Genomic DNA, 20,613 nt, shown 5'->3' on the forward strand with positions numbered 1-20,613 from the left:
ATAAAAACTACAAAGAAATTAAATAAAACAATATTATATCTCATATATACAATATATAACAACAAATAAATAACAATAGGTGCGATAAGCACATATTTTAATAATGCCTGTGTTTTTTAATAGAATAGAATATTTATGCATCGAGCGTATGGTTTATTTACAAGCCTACTTTTTATTAATCTGTTTGTATAATTAAAATTGTGCATCTTGTTTTTTGGCCGTCACCATGTTTGTCTTTGGCCATCGCCATCTTGGTTTTTGACCGTCGCCATCTTGGTTTTTGGCCATCGCCATCTTGGTTTTTGGCCATCGCCATGTTGGTTTTTGGCCGTCGCCATCTTGGTTTTTGGCCGTCGCCATCTTGGTTTTTGGCCGTCGCCATCTTGGTTTTTGGCCGTCGCCATGTTGGTTTTTGGCCGTCGCCATGTTGGTTTTTGGCCGTCGCCATGTTGGTTTTTGGCCGTCGCCGTCTTGGTTTTTGGTCGTCACCATCTTGTTTTTTGGTCATCACCATCTTGGTATTTGTACGAGACAAATCCAAAATTTCATTGGTAAGACTTAAAAATGCCCGTAGCAGCAGAAACACCAATGAATGTTTTTTACAGTCATGAATCTGTGCAGATTTGTTGTGTGTTTTCTATAATCTGTTTTAGTATTAGAATCATTCATCGTCTATTTTTATACTCCGATCGTACAGTTTATTAATCTGAGCGTACGTTTCATTCATTTGTGCATTATGTTTATTTCCTGTGATGTGGGTATTAGTTTATATATTGTATTTCTTAAAAGCCTCTAACTCTGAACTGTCATATCTGGACTTTAACATCAGATGAAAGAGAGCAGACAAACTGAGTTTTGTCTCTGAGGAGGCGGAGGAGGGTTCGAGGTTACTCAGGGTCACACAGCTCTGACTCATCGTCGTACTGAGCGCGCTCAGTTCGGAGATAAAGATCTGATCGATGATAAACAGCTGTTACAGAGGCAGAGCTGGTGGGGGCTGATGGGTAATTAACCTGATGCATTGTAGTTGATCTGATGGGAAGGAGCAGCCATCCAATGCATTTATATGAACAGTGAGTGTTTGTCTAAATATCTTTGTGGGGACCTGAAGTTTAACCTTTACAGTGAGGACAGTTTCAGAAAGTAAATGTTGTTTTTCGCAGCATCACCATGTCGGGGATTCTTTCACAACAATGACCGGCTCGCTGTACATTATCCCTTACATAAAAGTGATGAATTACAGCCAATATATCCATTATTACAGCCGCATACAGCTAGCAGGAAGCTGGCAGAAGCGGATATGTCATATGAGCGTGCATGGCGGTGCAGTCCCGTGGGTCTGATGACCGTTCATTATGGCGAGGAAAATAACTTTGGATTCAGCTTTTAGTTCATTTTACAACTTTTAGTACATAATGATTTAAATGAGGGATATTTAAGTGTTCCTAATGGGAAGTTGATTTACCTAAAAAAAAAAAGATCCTCTGATTTACAGACGTCTCTTTAGACATTCATGGACACAGACTCATTGGCGTTTTCAGTCCAAAATGGCGGCGGCGCTACCGCAGCGCCATCTAGCAAAGTTTCATCTCTTTGCTTCTATACTCCTTGGTAGCATAACACACCACAATCTACCACACACTGTCAGAAGGAGAGCTGCATCGTGGGTAATGTAGGCGACAGGTTTTAACCAGGAATAAGAATGTGGGGAATAAAAAAAGAGGATATAAGATGGTTGTTTTAGTTTCAGGCTGACCATCAGGAGGACTCCTTTAAGATCTGTGAGTGAGTGAACGCCCACATGGACCATCATCATCATCATCATCATCATCATCATCATCCGGATCTGTTGGGCTTCCCAATCCCATTGAGTGCTGCAGTCTGTGAAGGTAAGACAGAGTTTATTCAAGTTTAACTGTCTAAAGTAGAAGGGAAACCATTCATCTTTTAATCTATTAGTCTGTTGTGAGAAAATGAATCAATAACAGTATTAATAATCGATCACAGAAGTGGTTGGATGAAATCAGTTTATTATAAAACTCTATTGGGTTAATGGAGCATGACATCATGAGGCGGATCGGGCTTGGTACTGGACTGTTGTGGTTCAGAGGGAGCTGAAGCTGGTCTAAACCCTCACCTGGTGGTCCTCAGAGACCGGGAGAGGAGCTCAGATATCCTATTAGAGCCACCGGTCCAACATCTGATCCGGATCCTCCTGGACGCCTCCCTTTGTCGGATGCAACTAAACACACCAACAATATAGAGGACAAAGCCTGCCAAAATCAAAAATAAATACATGACTTGATAAATAAATAAATGTCATCAAATGTAGCAAAAATAATATTAAAAATAAATGTAGCCATTAATTGATAAAATGTGACATAAATTGATATTACTGTTTTCATTTTATTTATTTGTATTAACTCCCTTATTTATTTACTCTTCTGTTTAATGTTCCCTTTAATTTATTTATGTATTTATTTTTATTGATTTAAAAATGTCTATTTATTTTACATTTATTTTTTATAATGAGGCAGAAATGCATAAAGAATAATGTATTTATTTTTATTAATTTAAAAATAGATTTCTTTATTTTTGCATTTATTCATTTTTTTATTATTTATTTTATATTTATTTTTCATAATTAGGCAGAAATGCATAAAGAAATCTATGAAGAAAAGAATACAGAAATAAAGTTTGGGGAAATAAATAAGGGTTCAAATGCAAAGGGAGAATCCTGCAGAAATAAATTAATAAATGCATTAATACATACATTTTAAAATAAATAATAAAAAATATCAAATTAAATGCAAAAATAAATAAATAAAAAATAAATAAGTGAATTAATACAAAGATAAATAAACAAAAGAAGCAAATTAAAACAGAAATATCCATTTATGTCCCATGTTATCAATTATTTAATGGCTACATTTATTTTTAATATTATTTTTGCAACATTTAATGATATATTTATTTATTTATCGAGTCATTTATTTATTTATTTTGGCAGGCTCCGTCCTCCACAGTTTATAAAAGACTGTTTAAAAGATGAAACTAATGTACTGGGGGCCGGATCAGTAATTATACGGCAGCAGCTCGGTCCATGGGGACTGGGTTGGGTCCAGAGTGTCCAGCTCTGAGAGTGGACCGGTAGCTGACGGAGTAGACTACATTCATGTGAATATAGGGCCTGTTAATGCATGAGTGTATTAAAGTAAAGTATGCCTTCTTCTTCTATCGCTCAGACAAAAGCTGGTCAGAAACAGAGTTTAAAATGTCATCCTGAAATAAATAAAAGAGGCTTTCAAATACTCAGAATATATTAAAAGATATTATCGAGTTGGAAGAGAGCGTTATAATAAAAACATATTTATTTAATTACCTACTTATTAATTTTATTTAAGCAACAACAAATCTTGTTTTTCTGGTCTTACTGCAGTAAAAATCAAAGATTCTAGTTATTAGGTGTAAATATCCTCATGTCCTGATTTTAAATAAATGTCTGACTTCACTGAACTTTCTTTAACAACATGTGTAAACGGTTATTATTATAATTACTGGCTTTATATTCTGTCTGCATGGTGTTAAATACGTACATATGATGTCCTGAGTAAAGTGCCATGAGACCTTAAAGACGGTTTTATTTTACAGTTCTGATTGTGAATCTGTCCCAGCGGAGAGACATGGCATCCTACACATCAACAGGTAACACATTTCTATTTCAGCAACCTGGATGTCAGGGGGGAAATAACTATATATTACAGCACTGGGATCATGTTTTTATTTGGGTGTAGTAACCAGAGGATGAAGTCAGCTGGTTTATAGGAGAGGTGAGCAGCTCCATCTGCTGGTTGGTTCAGGACGTGCAGCGTAAAGCAGCATCCTCTGTTTCCTTGTGATAGACTGTGAGAGGTACTTACACTCCCTCGCTTGGGGCTCCAACCCGGAGGGTGCAATCCACCGTTTTTTGGCAGAGAACCACGGCCTCAGATTTGGAGGTACTGACTCTCATCCCGACTGCTTCACACTCGGCTGCAAACCGCCCCAGTGCGTCCTGAAGGTCACGGTCTGATGAAGCCAACAGAATCACATCATCTGCAAAGAGCAGAGACGCAATTCTGAGGTCCCCAAAAGGGACACTCTCCTCCCCCCATCTGCACCTTGAGATCCTGTCCATGAAAATCACAAACAGGATCGATGACAAGGGACAACCCTGGCAGAAGCCAACACCCACCGGAAACAAGTTTGGCTTTGTGCCGAGTATACTGATTCCCGCAGTACCCCCCACAGAACTCCCCGGGGGACACGGTCATAAACCTCCAAGTCCACAAAACACATGTAGACTGGATGGGCAAACTCCCATGACCCCTCTAACAGCCCCGCTGTTGTCGCTCTTCATACTACGTCACCCGTCTGAGCTCAGGATTACGTGGATTACATGCAAATTGATTACGTGGGTTATACATGAATTATCGTTTATTACGTTTCGTAGGTAGCTTTCGAATCTTTCCGACTGGATGGATGTTCACTAAAACCAGAACCATACCTCTCTCCATCCAACATGTAATCATGACATCTGTGATTCTTCAAATATCATCAGATATCATCAGTCCTCACACTGTCTCATGTAAAGTTCTGTGTATTTGTGTCTGACAGGTTCTGATGAGAGGAGGATTGTTCTGATTGGGAAGACCGGGTCGGGGAAGAGTTCAGCAGGAAACACCATCTTGGGTCGAGAAGCTTTTGAGTCTGAACTTTCTGCAGATTCTGTGACATCTAAATGCAAGAAAGCAAGAGGAGAGGTTGGAGGACAAAAGGTTGCTGTGATCGACACTCCAGGACTGTTTGACACCAGTTTAAAGAATGAAGACGTGTGGAGGAGGATCATGATGTGCATCGGTATGTCCTCTCCTGGTCCTCATGCCTTCCTGGTGATTGTTCAGCTGGGCAGGTTCACAGAGGAGGAGAGACAAACCGTGAAAATGATTCAGGAGACTTTTGGTGAAGACGCAGATAACTACACGATGGTGTTGTTCACTTATGGAGACAAGCTGAAGAAACGAACCATTGAAGAGTTCATTTCAAAGAGCAAAGACCTGCCAGACATCATTGAGAAGAGTTACGGCCGTTATCATGTCTTCAACAATGAGGTGGACGACCCGTCTCAAGTCAATCAGCTTCTAGAGAAGATAGACGAGATGGTCGAGGACAATGGCGGAACGTACTACACCACAGAGATGTACAAGAGAGCAGAGGAAGAAATAGAGAAGGATAAAGAACAAATCCTGAAAGAGTCGGATGTCCAGAGGAACAAAGAGCTGGAGGAACTGAAAGCCAAATTCACTGGGGAGATGTTTGAGATGCAAAAAGAAATGCTGAAACTAAAATATGAGGCTGAAGCAAGAGCTCGGGCTGAACAACGAAATGCTGTACAACCCCCCATCATAATGCCTCCAAACTGTGTAATCAGCTGAGCAGCTGAAGCTATCTGGTTTAACAGCAAGATACAAAATCTCTAATAATTGCTGAGCGTAATAAGAAAATAATGTTCAATCATTTATGATTTATTTCATGTACTGTAGTAGTGTTAAGACTGCTTTAGATAATCCACAGGTTACAGGCTTTTAATAATTACAATAAATAAACAAATATGACAGGAAATAAACATAATGAATGCACGTAATATATATATATAAACATTATTTGAACCACTACAGTGTTTGTTTATAAATAATAAAACGGACAACGAATTATAAAAAATACACACAATTAATAAAAAATGCCAAAAAAGTTAAAAAAAAGAAATGTCAGTATATAAATAATATTTATGACTGAAAAAAACAACTCATAATTGATTATAAAACAATATGCACAGTTTAATGAAATGCATAATCAAATTAAACAACCAAAAGGTTGGATTATAAAAAAATTATGCACAATTTAAAAAATATGCAGAGATTAATAACAAGTAGGTTCGTAAATGAACATTACATAAAAAAACATATACATGATTAATACAATTTACACATGGATTAATAAACCATGTGCTAAGTTAATGAAAAGTATGCATGATTAATAAAAAATATTCATGAATTAATAAGCTATGCTCGGATTAATAAAACATGTTTTTGGAGTACACTCAGATTATGCAAAATACACACAAATAATCTAAATTTATCAATAAAACATACACTTGTATTAATAAACGGTTTAATTAACCTTTCACTTGGATTATGACAAATATGCACAAATAAAAAATATGCTCTTAATAATAATAATAAACTGGTATAGGGGATATTTTAAAGCATGACGTCAGGATTATTTGTATCTATGTATTCAATGTGTGTACATGTATCTGTATAAAAGTGTGTCTAAGTGTATTAAAGTGAAGCAGCATTTAATTGATATACCAGCTGGATTAATCTGTTGTGTTGTTGTGTGATGCTGTTGTTTGTCTGTTGTTACCATGGTGACGGAGGGTTGTGATGGAGAGCAGTTGAAGAAGCATCCTGATGTTGGAAACGGTTTTAATAATCAATAAAATACCTTCAACTAAAGGTTTACTTCATGTCCACTGGGGAGAATCTCACCCATCATGCTCCAACATCACATTCACTGGTATTATAATGTTTAACATGGATAAAAATGTGTAAACGTTGTGGAACAAACAAAGCAGGAACACAGATAATTACACAACTGTCCATGCTGGGAGGGTTCCCAACAAACCTACCTCATGTAACCCATAGACTTATATACATAGACGCTGCATTGGACTTTTCAGCCCGCTGTGGCGAAACGTCAACGTGGGCGCCATATTGGACAGGGCAAGACTCTAAGGCCTTTAACTCTATACAAGTGAACAGGGACGTTTTTCTGGATAAAAAGCACTATAACGTCTACATTTCTCAACCGATTTCAACGAGTCGTTATTATATTAAAGGGTTTATGATCTACGAGGAGTAGACAAAATAAAGTTTTGTCTCCAGTTACTTAGAATCTGGATAGTTGAGCTATAATCGCTGCTGGACACTCAGGAGACGAGTGTGTACCGTAGGCTGACGTGAACTGAATTACTGACGGGATAGAAAATAATTAATTTGGAATTGTTAAAACTCACGTTTGTCAAGTATAACTTTGACTTATTTTCCTTGTTTAAGGTTAATACTTGTAGAGAGGTCCCTGTATAATATAATATAATATAATATAATATAATATAATATAATATGATGTACAATGAAATGTCTTTCTCTGTTTTAGCGATCATCAATCATTACCTCTAACACTGTTACTGCAGTTACTATTATGTTCATTTTCAGGCATTTATCATTAACATACTAATAAGAGCAATCAGAATAAGAGGCAAAGGAACGTTGTGTCTAAAGTTAACGTTACCCATGGCAAAATGACTTTAACTATTGTAACTTCAAAACCAATTGATGGCTTTTAAGTTGTGTAACGTTAGCTGCTAGTTAATCTCCACAACATGTTAGCGCACCTAAAGGAACTTAAGATAGCGTTGAATAAAAAAAATTAGCTAACGTTAAATATTGCCGAGAGTTAACGTACTGTTCAGACATGCCATCAGCTTTATTGTTTGCAATATTATGTTATGCATAACATATCTATAAACTAACAGCTTAACAATAACGAACGCTTATCTGATGAGCTAAGTTACAAACGTTTTGATAATGAGAACAATTCTGAAAGGAAGATGTAATATTACATACGACCCTTTAATAATTACCTATTAATTGATTGAATCCTACCATAACGAGGGACAGACCGGTGATCCATGGACCGGAAGCTAGTAATGTTTTGAACAGTTTTTCACCAAATGTTTTGGGAAAAGAAAAAAACAATCGAAACGTTAACTCAACGTTACTCCGCATGTATCATAAACGTTTGAATATAATAATAACAAATCAGTTGAGAAAAGTAGACGTTATAGTGCTTTTTATCCAGAAAAACAGCAGCTCCCCCATTCACTTATATAGGCCAGTCTTGCCAGGTCAAATATGGCGCCCACGTTGAAGTATGATCCGGGACTCAATGCGGCGTCTATGTATATATGTCTATGATGTAACCACCATAGCTTAGCAGCCTAATAGTATCCCTGGAGGTTCGGCATCATAAGGTAAGTACAACAGGGTTAAGTGAAGCCTTGAGCGCCGACTGTTCCAAATACAGTCGTGCTAGTTAATTCTGTTAAAAAGTGAGTCGGAGGAGCACGTTGAATACTCTGGAAGAGGAAAAGAAATTTAGGATAGATGTTCACAATAATGGTAGATATGTCCATCTGTTAACAGATTTTACTATTTTTATTATAGTCTGAAGGCACGACAGATTCTATTGTGGAAAATAAATTCCAACTTAATGTAAGCTAACATCTCCAGGAACCATCACCTTAACGTGGTGGAGAGGTTTGTGTGTCCCTATGACCCTGAGGGCTGTGTTGTCTGGAGCCTCGTGCTCCTGGTAGGGTCTCCCATGGCAAATTGGTCTTAGGTGAGGGGCCGGACTAAGAATGGTTCACAAAAAACCCAATGACGACACGAGGCAGAGGAGGAGTTACCCGGCCCGGAGGAAGCCCGGGGCCCACGTCTGGAGCCAGGCCCAGACGGAGGGCCCGTCAACGAGCGTCTGGTGGCCGGGCTTGCCACGGAGCCCGGCCGGGGATACCCCGAAAAAGGAACGTGGCACCCCCCTCCTCTCCATCCTGTGGGCTCACCACCTGCGGGAAGAACCGCTTGGGTCGGGTGCGCTGCCACACGGGTGGCAGTGAAGGCCAGGGACCTCGACGGACTGGACCCGGGCGGCAGAGGCTGGCTCTGGGGACGTGGAACGTCACCTCTCTGTGGGGGAAGGAGCCGGAGCTTGTGCGGGAGGTGGAGCGCTACCAGTTGGATCTGGTAGGGCTTACCTCTACGCACAGCCTCGGTTCTGGAACCGTACTCTTGGATAGGGGTTGGACTCTATTCTTCTCTGGAGTTGCCCATGGTGTGAGGCGCCGGGCGGGTGTGGGGATACTCACAAATCCCCGGCTGAGTGCCGCTACGTTGGAGTTTACCCCGGTGGACGAGAGGGTATCCTCCCTACGCCTTCGGGTTATGGGGGGGAAAACTCTGACTGTTGTTTGTGCGTATGCACCAAACAGCAGTTCGGAGTATTCGGCCTTCTTGGAGACCCTGAATGGAGTCCTGTATGGGGCTCCAGTAGGGGACTCCATAGTTCTCCTGGGAGACTTCAACGCGCACGTGGGCAACGATGGAGACACCTGGAGTGGCGTGATTGGGAGGAACGGCCTCCCTGATCTAAACCCGAGTGGTCGTTTGTTGTTGGACTTCTGTGCTAGTCATGGATTGTCCATAACAAACACCATGTTCGAACATAAGGATGCTCATAAGTGTACGTGGTACCAGAGCACCCTAGGCTGAAGGTCGATGATCGATTTTGTAATCGTATCATCTGATCTGAGGCCGCATGTTTTGGACACTCGGGTGAAGAGAGGGGCGGAGCTGTCAACTGATCACCATCTGGTGGTGAGTTGGGTCAGAGGGTGGGGGAAGACTCTGGACAGACCTGGTAAGCCCAAACGCGTAGTGAGGGTGAACTGGGAACGTCTGGAGGAGGCCCCTGTCCGAGAGATCTTCAACTCACACCTCCGGCGGAGCTTTTCTGGCATCCCTGTGGAGGTTGGGGGCATTGAACCCGAGTGGACGATGTTCAAAGCTTCCATTGCTGAAGCTGCGGCGGTGAGCTGTGGTTTTAAGGTCTTAGGTGCCTCAAGGGGCGGCAACCCTCGAACACCGTGGTGGACACCGGTGGTCAGGGAAGCCGTCCGACTGAAGAAGGAGGCCTTCCGGGATATGTTATCTCGGAGGTCTCCGGAGGCAGTTGCAGGGTACCGACGGGCCCGAAGAGCAGCAGCCACTGCCGTGACGGAGGCAAAGCAGCGGGTGTGGGAGGAGTTCGGAGCAGCCATGGAGAAGGACTTTCGGTCGGCACCAAAGTGCTTCTGGAAAACCATCCGGCACCTTAGGAGGGGGAAACGGGGAACCATCCAAGCTGTGTACAGTAAGGATGGGACACTGTTGACCTCAACTGAGGAGGTAATCGGGCGGTGGAAGGAGCACTTTGAGGAACTTCTGAATCCGACCAATACGCCCTCTATGGTAGAGGCAGAGCTGGAAGCTGATGGGGGACCATCATCAATTACCCTGGTGGAAGTCACTGAGGTAGTCAAACAACTCCACAGTGGCAAAGCCCCGGGGGTTGATGAGATCCGCCCAGAAATGCTGAAGGCTCTGGGTGGGGAGGGGCTGTCTTGGATGACACGTCTCTTCAACACCGCGTGGAAGTCGGTGACAGTGCCTAAGGAGTGGCAGACCGGGGTGGTGGTTCCCCTTTTCAAAAAGGGGGACCAGAGAGTGTGTGCCAATTACAGGGGTATCACACTGCTCAGCCTCCCTGGTAAAGTCTACTCCAAGGTGCTGGAAAGGAGGGTTTGGCCGATAGTCGAACCTCAGATCGAAGAGGAACAATGCGGATTCCGTCCTGGCCGTGGAACAACGGACCAGCTTTTCACTCTCGCAAGGATCCTGGAGGGGGCCTGGGAGTATGCCCATCCAGTCTACATGTGTTTTGTGGACTTGGAGAAGGCATATGACCGGGTCCCCCGGGAGATACTGTGGGGGGTGCTGCGGGAGTATGGGGTGAGGGGGGCACTTCTCAGGGCCATCCAATCCCTGTACGCCCAAAGCGAGAGCTGTGTTCGGATCCTCGGCAATAAGTCGGACTCGTTTCCGGTGGGGGTTGGCCTCCGCCAGGGCTGCGCTTTGTCACCAATCCTGTTCGTGATATTCATGGACAGGATATCGAGGCGTAGTCGGGTGGAGGAGGGTTTGCAGATCGGTGTGCTGAGGATCTCATCGCTGCTTTTTGCAGATGATGTGGTCCTGTTGGCATCATCGGTCTGCGACCTCCAGCACTCACTGGATCGGTTCGCAGCCGAGTGTGACGCAGTCGGGATGAGAATCAGCACCTCTAAATCTGAGGCCATGGTTCTCAGCAGGAAACCGGTGGTTTGCCTACTCCGGGTAGGGAATGAGTCCTTACCCCAAGTGAAGGAGTTTAAGTATCTCGGGGTCTTGTTCGCGAGTGAGGGGACGATGGAACGTGAGATTGGTCGGAGAATCGGAGCAGCAGGGGCGGTATTGCATTCGCTTTACCGCACCGTTGTGACGAAAAGAGAGCTGAGCCGGAAGGCAAAGCTCTCGATCTACCGTTCAATCTTCGTTCCTACTCTCACCTATGGTCATGAGGGTTGGGTCATGACCGAAAGAACGAGGTCGCGGGTGCAAGCGGCCGAAATGGGTTTCCTCAGGAGGGTGGCTGGCGTCTCCCTTAGAGATAGGGTAAGAAGCTCAGTCATCCGTGAGGGACTCGGAGTAGAGTCCTTGCTCCTTTGCGTCGAAAGGAGCCAGTTGAGGTGGTTCGGGCATCTAGCACGGATGCCTCCTGGGCGCCTCCCTTGGGAGGTGTTCCAGGCACGACCAGCTGGGAGGAGACCACGGGGAAGACCCAGGACTAGATGGAGAGATTATATCTCTACTCTGGCCTGGGAACGCCTCGGGATCCCCCAGTCAGAGCTGGTTAATGTGGCCCGGGAAAGGGAAGTTTGGGGTCCCCTGCTGGAGCTGTTGCCCCCGCGACCCGATCCCGGATAAGCGGTTGAAGATGGATGGATGGATGTAAGCTAACATTGGTAGAATGAACCATTTAATAACTGTCCTTTTCTGTACTAAACACTTGTTTTTTTTGTATCCAAGCACCCAACAAGAAGATAATGGTGACAGAAAATCAGGAACAGACGGAAGATAAACAGTAACTCGGATCAGTAGCCACTTAGTGGCCTAGAAACCACTGGAGTCTAAGTAGGTAGCCGAAGGGGTAAAAGCCTGGCAGCTTGAAGACAATGGCATCTAGAGTTAATGGAAAAGTACCCAGTACTAATGGGAAAAAAAAACCAGAATCTGAATAATTAGGACATTTATTTTTAGAAAATTTAAACATTTTTAGAAAGTGAGGACATTTTTAGAAAATTAGGACAATTCTTTTCAGAAAATTAGGACATTTTTAGAAAATTAAGACAATTCTTTTCAGAAAATTAGGACATTTTTAGAAAATTAAGACAATTCTTTTCAGAAAATTAGGACATTTTTAGAAAATTAAGACATTTATTATTAGAAAATTAAGAGATTTATTTTTAGAAAATGTAAACATTTTTAGAAAGTGAGGACATTTTTTGAAAATTAGGACAAAATATTTTAGAAAATTAGGACATTTTTAGAAAAATTAGGACATTTATTTTTAGAAAATTAAGAAATTTTTGGAAAGTGTGGGCATTTTTTGAAAATTAGCCCACTCTCAGTGTTTCTTCTTCTGCTCTCTTGTACATCTCTGTGGTGTAGTACATTCCGCCGTTGTCCTCGACCATCTCGTCTATCTTCTCTAGAAGCTCACTGACTTGAGACGGGTCATCCACCTCGTTGTTGAAGACGTGATAATGGCCGTGACACTTCTCAATGATGTCAGGCAGGTCTTTGAAATAACAACCTGCTAGCCTCCAGTCTGCAGCTGCAGGGAGCTCATTTAATGGACCAGGTTTAGTGTAATAGCAGGATGTGTATTTTAGTCAGAATAATGCCCGTTAATACCCAATGTGAATATATGTTGTACATTGATGTTGAAACAAGAGAAGGAATATAGGCTACCAGTCACAAACGTTTATATGATACATATTAAGCTAATTGTTTGAGTCATGGCGATTAAACGAATACTTCTTCCTACTCTTTTTCGGACGTAACATTTATTTATGTTGATTATTTGTTTATTGGGTTAATGGTGGGTGTACCGGTGGTTATATAGGTAGGTAGGCAGGACCAGCATGCATCTGGGTGGGCTTATGTTTTTTTTTTACCAGAACAAGGGCGGTAGTGACATCCATGTTTTCTTTGTGCTTCGTTTGCTGCTTTTTTGGATAATTAAATCATCAGAAACACAAACATTCTGCGTGGACAAGGGACTCTTTTGCCAGCGTAAACCCCAATACCCATGGTGCATCAGTGGCCCTTTGAGTTAAGGTTGATTTTTGCTACAAATGGCCACTAAATCATAAAAAATAAACATGTTACAGATTAAAGTCTGAACCACTAGATGTCATGCTGTGTTCATGTTTATATGTATTACAGACTCTGATGGTTCAAACTCACAGATGTTGATTTCTTTTAATGTTGGAGACTGAAAAGTGAGCGGAGTTGTATTAACACCCGTATATTTAATGTTCAGCAGCAACAGAACTGCCGTCACTGTGCAGGATGTTATAATTAGAGGTTTAGATCAATGACCTGCGACATGCCGTCACTCGTGATGAAGATGAAGATGATGATCTTCATGTTGAGACTGCTTCAGTCTGACAGGTTTCTGATGAGTGCTGATCACTATCAGCTGTGCTGCTGAGCTGCAGTGCATGCTGGGATACGGAGGCTTCCTGTGAGGTTTGAGGATTCATGACTCAGCGTTATTTCTGAGCAGGTACAGGAAGTGACATCACATGTGTTGGCAGTCTCCATCTTGGTTTTTGACCGCCTCCATGTTGGTTTTTGGCCATTGTCATCTTGGTATTTGTCCTTCACCATCTTGGTTTTTGGCCGAGACAAATCCAAAATTTCATTGGTAAGACTTAAAAATGCCCGTAGCAGCAGAAACAGCAATGAATGTTTTTTACAGTCATGAATCTGTGCAGATTTTTTGTGTGTTTTCTATAATCTGTTTTGGTATTAGAATCATTCATCGTCTATTTTTATACTCCGATCGTACAGTTTATTAATCTGAGCGTACGTTCCATTCATTTGTGCATTATGTTTATTTCCTGTGATGTGGGTATTAGTTTATATATTGTATTTCTTTAAAGCCTCTAACTCTGAACTGTCATATCTGGACTTTAACATCAGATGAAACAGAGCAGACAAACTGAGTTTTGTCTCTGAGGATCTGATGGGAAGGAGCAGCCATCCAATGCATTTATATGAACAGTGAGTGTTTGTCTAAATATCTTTGTGGGGACCTGAAGTTTAACCTTTACAGTGAGGACAGTTTCAGAAAGTAAATGTTGTTTTTTGCAGCATCACCATGTCGGGGATTCTTTCACAACAATGACCGGCTCGCTGTACATTATCCCTTACATAAAAGTGATGGATTACAGCCAATATATCCATTACTACAGCCGCATACAGCTAGCAGGAAGCTGGCAGAAGCAGATATGTCATATGAGCGTGCAGGGCGGTGCAGTCCCGTGGGTCTGATGACCGTTCATTATGGCGAGGAAAATAACTCTGGATTCAGCTTTTAGTTTATTTTACAACTTTTAGTACATAATGATTTAAATGAGGGATATTTAAGTGTTCCTACTGGGAAGTTGATTTACCTAAAAAAAAAAAGATCCTCTGATTTACAGACGTCTCTTTATACATCCATGGACACAGACTCATTGGCGTTTTCAGTCCAAAATGGCGGCGGCGCTACTGCAGCGCCATCTAGCAAAGTTTCATCTCTTTGCTTCTATACTCCTTGGTAGCATAACACACCACAATCTACCACACACTGTCAGAAGGAGAGCTGCATCGTGGGTAATGTAGGCGACAGGTTTAACCAGGAATAAGAATGTGGGGAATAGAAAAAGAGGATATAAGATGGTTGTTTTAGTTTCAGGCTGACCATCAGGAGGACTCCTTTAAGATCTGTGAGTGAGTGAACGCCCACATGGACCATCATCTCATCATCATCATCATCATCATCATCATCATCATCATCATCATCATCATCATCATCCGGATCTGTTGGGCTTCCCATTCCCATTGAGTGCTGCAGTCTGTTAAGGTAAGACAGAGTTTATTCAAGTTTAACTGTCTGAAGTAGAAGGGAAACCATTCATCTTTTAATCTATTAGTCTGTTGTGAGAAAATGAATCAATAACAGTATTAATAATCGATCACAGAAGTGTGTGGATGAAATCAGTTTATTATAAAACTCTATTGGGTTAATGGAGCATGACATCATGAGGTGGGTCGGGCGTGGTACTGGACTGTTGTGGTTCAGAGGGAGCTGAAGCTGGTCTAAACCCTCACCTGGTGGTCCTCAGAGACCGGGAGAGGAGCTCAGATATCCTATTAGAGCCACCGGTCCAACATCTGATCCGGATCCTCCTGGACGCCTCCCTTTGTCCCTTTGGAGGTTTTCTGTCCAGCTGGTGGGAGACCCCGGGATAGAGATTATAGATCTGGCCTGGTCTCGGAACGCCTCGTTGTCACCCAGGACTATAGCACTTTACTAAAAACAATGTTTACAAAGTGCTTCATAGGATACAATAATGAGGAAAACGGATGCAACTAAACACACCAACGATATAGAGGACAAAGCCTGCCAAAATCAAAAATAAATACATGACTCGATAAATAAATAAATAAATGTCATCAAATGTAGCAAAAATAATATTAAAAATAAATGTAGCCATTAATTGATAAAATGTGACATAAATTGATATTACTGTTTTCATTTTATTTATTTGTATTAATTCCCTTATTTATTTACTCTTCTGTTTAATGTTCCTTTTAATTTATTTATGTATTTATTTTTATTGATTTAAAAATGTCTTTATTTATTTTACATTTATTTTTTTATAATGAAGCAGAAATGCATAAAGAATTATGTATTTATTTTTATTAATTTAAAAATAGATTTCTTTATTTTTGCATTTCTTCTTTTTTTTTTTTATTTATTTTATATTTATTTTTCATAATTAGGCAGAAATGCATAAAGAAATGTATGAAGAAAAGAATACAGAAATAAAGTTTGGGGAAATAAATAAGGGTTGAAATGCAAAGGGAGAATCCTGCAGAAATAAATTAATAAATGCATTAATACATACATTTTAAAATAAATAAAAAATAAATGCCAAAAATAAAAAAATAAAATTAAATGCAAAAATAAATAGATAAAAAATAAATAAGTGAATTAATACAAAGATAAATAAACAAAGAAGCAAATTAAAACAGAAATATCAATTTATGTCCCATGTTATCAATTATTTAATGGCTACATTTATTTTTAATATTATTTTTGCAACATTTAATGATATATTTATTTATTTATCGAGTCATTTATTTATTTTGGCAGGCTCCGTCCTCCACAGTTTATAAAAGACTGTTTAAAAGATGAAACTAATGTACTGGGGGCCGGATCAGTAATTATACGGCAGCAGCTCGGTCCATGGGGACTGGGTTGGGTCCAGAGTGTCCAGCTCTGAGAGTGGACCGGTAGCTGACGGAGTAGACTACATTCATGTGAATATAGGGCCTGTTAATGCATGAGTGTATTAAAGTAAAGTATGCCTTCTTCTTCTTCTTCTATCGCTCAGACAAAAGCTGGTCAGAAACAGAGTTTAAAATGTCATCCTGAAATAAATAAAAGAGGCTTTCAAATACTCAGAATATATTAAAAGATATTATCGAGTTGGAAGAGAGCGTTATAATAAAAACATATTTATTTAATTACCTACTTATTAATTTTATTTAAGCAACAACAAATCTTGTTTTTCTGGTCTTACTGCAGTAAAAATCAAAGATTCTAGTTATTAGGTCTAAATATCCTCATGTCCTGATTTTAAATAAATGTCTGACTTCACTGAACTTTCTTTAACAACATGTGTAAACGGTTATTATTATTATTACTGGCTTTATATTCTGTCTGCATGGTGTTAAATACGTACATATGATGTCCTGAGTAAAGTGCCATGAGACCTTTAAAGACGGTTTTATTTTACAGTTCTGATTGTGAATCTGTCCCAGCGGAGAGACATGGCATCCTACACATCAACAGGTAACACATTTCTATTTCAGCAACCTGGATGTCAGGGGGGAAATAACTATATATTACAGCACTGGGATCATGTTTTTATCTGGGTGTAGTAACCAGAGGATGACGTCAGCTGGTTTATAGGAGAGGTGAGCAGCTCCATCTGCTGGTTGGTTCAGGACGTGCAGCGTAAAGCAGCATCCTCTGTTTCCTTGTGATAGACTGTGAGAGGTACTTACACTCTCTTGCTTGGGGCTCCAACCCGGAGGGTGCAATCCACTGTTTTTTGGCAGAGAACCACGGCCTCAGATTTGGAGGTACTGACTCTCATCCCGACTACTTCACACTCGGCTGCAAACCGCCCCAGTGCATCCTGAAGGTCACGGTCTGATGAAGCCAACATAATCACATCATCTGCAAAGAGCAGAGACGCAATTCTGAGGTCCCCAAAAGGGACACTCTCCTTCCCCCCATCTGCACCTTGAGATCCTGTCCATGAAAATCACAAACAGGATCGGTGACAAGGGACAGCCCTGGCAGAAGCCAACACCCACCGGAAACAAGTTTGGCTTTGTGCCGAGTATACTGATTCCCGCAGTACCCCCAACAGAACGCCCCGGGGGGACACGGTCATAAACCTCCAAGTCCACAAAACACATGTAGACTGGATGGGCAAACTCCCATGACCCCTCTAACAGCCCCGCGAGGGTAAAGAGCTGGTCCACTGTTCCACGGCCAGGACAGAGTCTGCATTGTTCCTCCTGAATCCGAGGTTCGACAATCGGTCAAAAAAAACTTTCCTGTGATACCCCGATAATTGGAGCAGACCCTCCGGTCCCCCTTTTTAAAAATGGGAACCACCACTCCGGTCTGCCATTCCACAGGTACTGTCCCCGACCTCCACAAGACACTGAGGAGGCGCGTGATGGCCTAACAATGTCCAGTGCCTTCAGCATCTCAGGGTGAATCTCGTCCACCCCCGGCGCTTTGTCGCTAAGGAGCTTTTTGACTACCTCAGCGACCTCTAACAAGGATATGATGAGGCTTCCTCCTTCTCCACAGCCTCGTCCTTTTTCCTGACACCCTGGCTGCTGCTTCAGGAGACCCCTGGGCCAACCAAGCCTGACATGTTCGTCCATCCAACCTGTAATCATCTGTGATTCTTCAGGTCACATAGTACTCACACTGTCTCATGTAAAGTACTGTGTAAATCAGCATTTGTGTTAAAATAACTACAGAAGTGGCGCTACTTTGGTACGGATGTTATGCAACAAATAAGGCCGGTGTATTTGGAACCCATCCATCAACCCCGACCTCCTCAGGGGCGTTGTCGCTCTTCATACTACATCCCCTGTCCGAGCTCAGGATTACGTGGATTACATGCAAATTGATTACGTGGGTTATATATGAATTATCGTTTATTACTTTTCGTAGGTAGCTTTCGAATCTTTCCGACTGGATGGATGTTCACTAAAACCAGAACCATACCTCTCTCCATCCAACATGTAATCATGACATCTGTGATTCTTCAAATATCATCAGATATCATCAGTCCTCACACTGTCTCATGTAAAGTTCTGTGTATTTGTGTCTGACAGGTTCTGATGAGAGGAGGATTGTTGTGATTGGGAAGACCGGGTCGGGGAAGAGTTCAGCAGGAAACACCATCTTGGGTCGAGAAGTTTTTGAGTCTGAACTTTCTGCAGATTCTGTGACATCAGAATGCAGGAAAGCAAGAGGAGAGGCTGGAGGACAAAAGGTTGCTGTGATTGACACTCCAGGACTGTTTGACACCAGTTTAAAGAATGAAGACGTGTGGAGGAGGATCAAGCTGTGCATCGGTATGTCCTCTCCTGGTCCTCATGCCTTCCTGGTGATTGTTCAGCTGGGCAGGTTCACAGAGGAGGAGAGACAAACCGTGAAAATGATTCAGGAGACTTTTGGTGAAGACGCAGATAACTACACGATGGTGTTGTTCACTTATGGAGACAAGCTGAAGAAACGAACCATTGAAGATTTCATTTCAAAGAGCAAAGACCTGCCAGACATCATTGAGAAGTGTTACGGCCGTTATCACGTCTTCAACAACGAGGTGGACAACCTGTCTCAAGTCAGTGAGCTTCTAAAGAAGATAGACTTGATGGTTGAGGACAACGGCGGGATGTACTACACCACAGAGATGTACAAGAGAGCAGAGGAAGAAATAGAGAAGGAGAAAGAACAAATCCTGAAAGAGTCGGAGGTCCAGAGGAACAAAGAGCTGGAGGAACTGAAAGCCAAATTTACCGGGGAGATGTTTGAGATGCAAAAAGAAATGCTGAAACTAAAATATGAGACTGAAGCAAGAGTTCGGGCTGAACAACGAAGTGCTGTACAACCCCACGTCATAATAACTCCAGGCTGTGTAATCAGCTGAGCAGCTGAAGCTATCTGGTTTAACAGCAAGATACAAAATCTCTAATAATTGCTGAGCTGAATAAGAAAATAATGTTCAATCCTTTATGATTTATTTCATGTACTGTAGTAGTGTTAAGACTGCTTTAGATAATCCACAGGTTACAGGCTTTTAATAATTACAATAAATAAACAAATATGACAGGAAATAAACATAATAAATGCACGTAATATATATACAGACGTAGGCAAAGTTGTTGGTAACGTTCCGTTAAAGAGAGAAAAACCCACAATGGTCACTGAAATAACTTGAAACTGACAAAAGTAATAATAAATAAAAATTCACTGAAAATTAACTAATGAAAATCAGATATTGTTTTTGAATTATGGTTCAGCAGAATCATTTAAAAAAACAAACTAATGAAACTGGCCTATACAAAAATGATGGTACTCTTAACTTAATATTTTGTTGCACAACCTTTTGAGGCAATCACTGCAATCAAGTGATTTCTGTAACTCTCAATGAGACTTCTGCACCTGTCGACAGGTATGTTGGCCCACTCCTCGTGAGCAAACTGCTCCAGCTGTCTCAGGTTTGAAGGGTGCCTTCTCCGAATGCATGTTTCAGCTCCTTCCACAGATGTTCAATAGGATTTAGATCAGGGCTCATAGAAGGCCACTTCAGAATAGTCCAATGTTTTGTTCTTAGCCATTCTTGGGTGTTTTTAGCTGTGTGTTTTGGGTCATTATCCTGTTTGAGGACCCATGACCTGCAACTGAGACCAAGCTTTCTGACACTGGGCAGCACATTTCGCTCCAGAATGCCTTGATAGTCTTGAGATTTCATTGCACCCTGCACAGATTCAAGACACCCTGTGCCAGATGCAACAAAGCAGCCCCATAACATAACCGAGCCTCCTCCATGTTTCACATTAGGTACAGTGTTCTTTTCTTTGGATGCTTCATCTCTTCGTCTGTGAACATAGAGCTGATGTGACTTGCCAAAAAGCTCCAGTTTTGTCTCATCTGTCCAAAGGACATTCTCCCAGAAGCTTTGTGGCTTGTCAATATGCATTTTGGAAAATTCCAGTCTCGCTTTTTTATGATTTGGTGTCCTCCTGGGTCGTCTTCCATTAAGTCCACTTTGGCTCAAACAGTGACGGATGGTGCGATCTGACACTGATGTACCTTGACCTTGGAGTTCACCTCTAATCTCTTTGGAAGTTGTTCTGGGCTCTTTGGTTACCATTCGTATTATCCGTCTCTTCAATATGTCATCAATTTTCCCCTTGCGGCCACGTCCAGGGA

General features: G+C 41.6%; 1 protein-coding gene across 1 annotated transcript; it reads left to right on the forward strand.

Moving 5' to 3' along the window:
- Positions 1 to 424: 424 nt before the first annotated feature.
- Positions 425 to 19,538, forward strand: LOC141773597 (GTPase IMAP family member 8-like). The gene is made up of 6 exons (XM_074645441.1): positions 425 to 551; positions 1,745 to 1,889; positions 3,652 to 3,705; positions 4,657 to 5,472; positions 16,882 to 16,935; positions 18,510 to 19,538. The coding sequence occupies exons 2-6, from the start codon at positions 1,802 to 1,804 to the stop codon at positions 19,325 to 19,327; spliced, it is 1,830 nt and encodes a 609-aa protein (XP_074501542.1). The 5' UTR covers positions 425 to 551; positions 1,745 to 1,801; the 3' UTR covers positions 19,328 to 19,538.
- Positions 19,539 to 20,613: the final 1,075 nt, after the last annotated feature.

This window comes from Sebastes fasciatus, chromosome 9 (assembly GCF_043250625.1).
Source record: "Sebastes fasciatus isolate fSebFas1 chromosome 9, fSebFas1.pri, whole genome shotgun sequence".
Classification (NCBI taxonomy): domain Eukaryota; kingdom Metazoa; phylum Chordata; class Actinopteri; order Perciformes; family Sebastidae; genus Sebastes; species Sebastes fasciatus.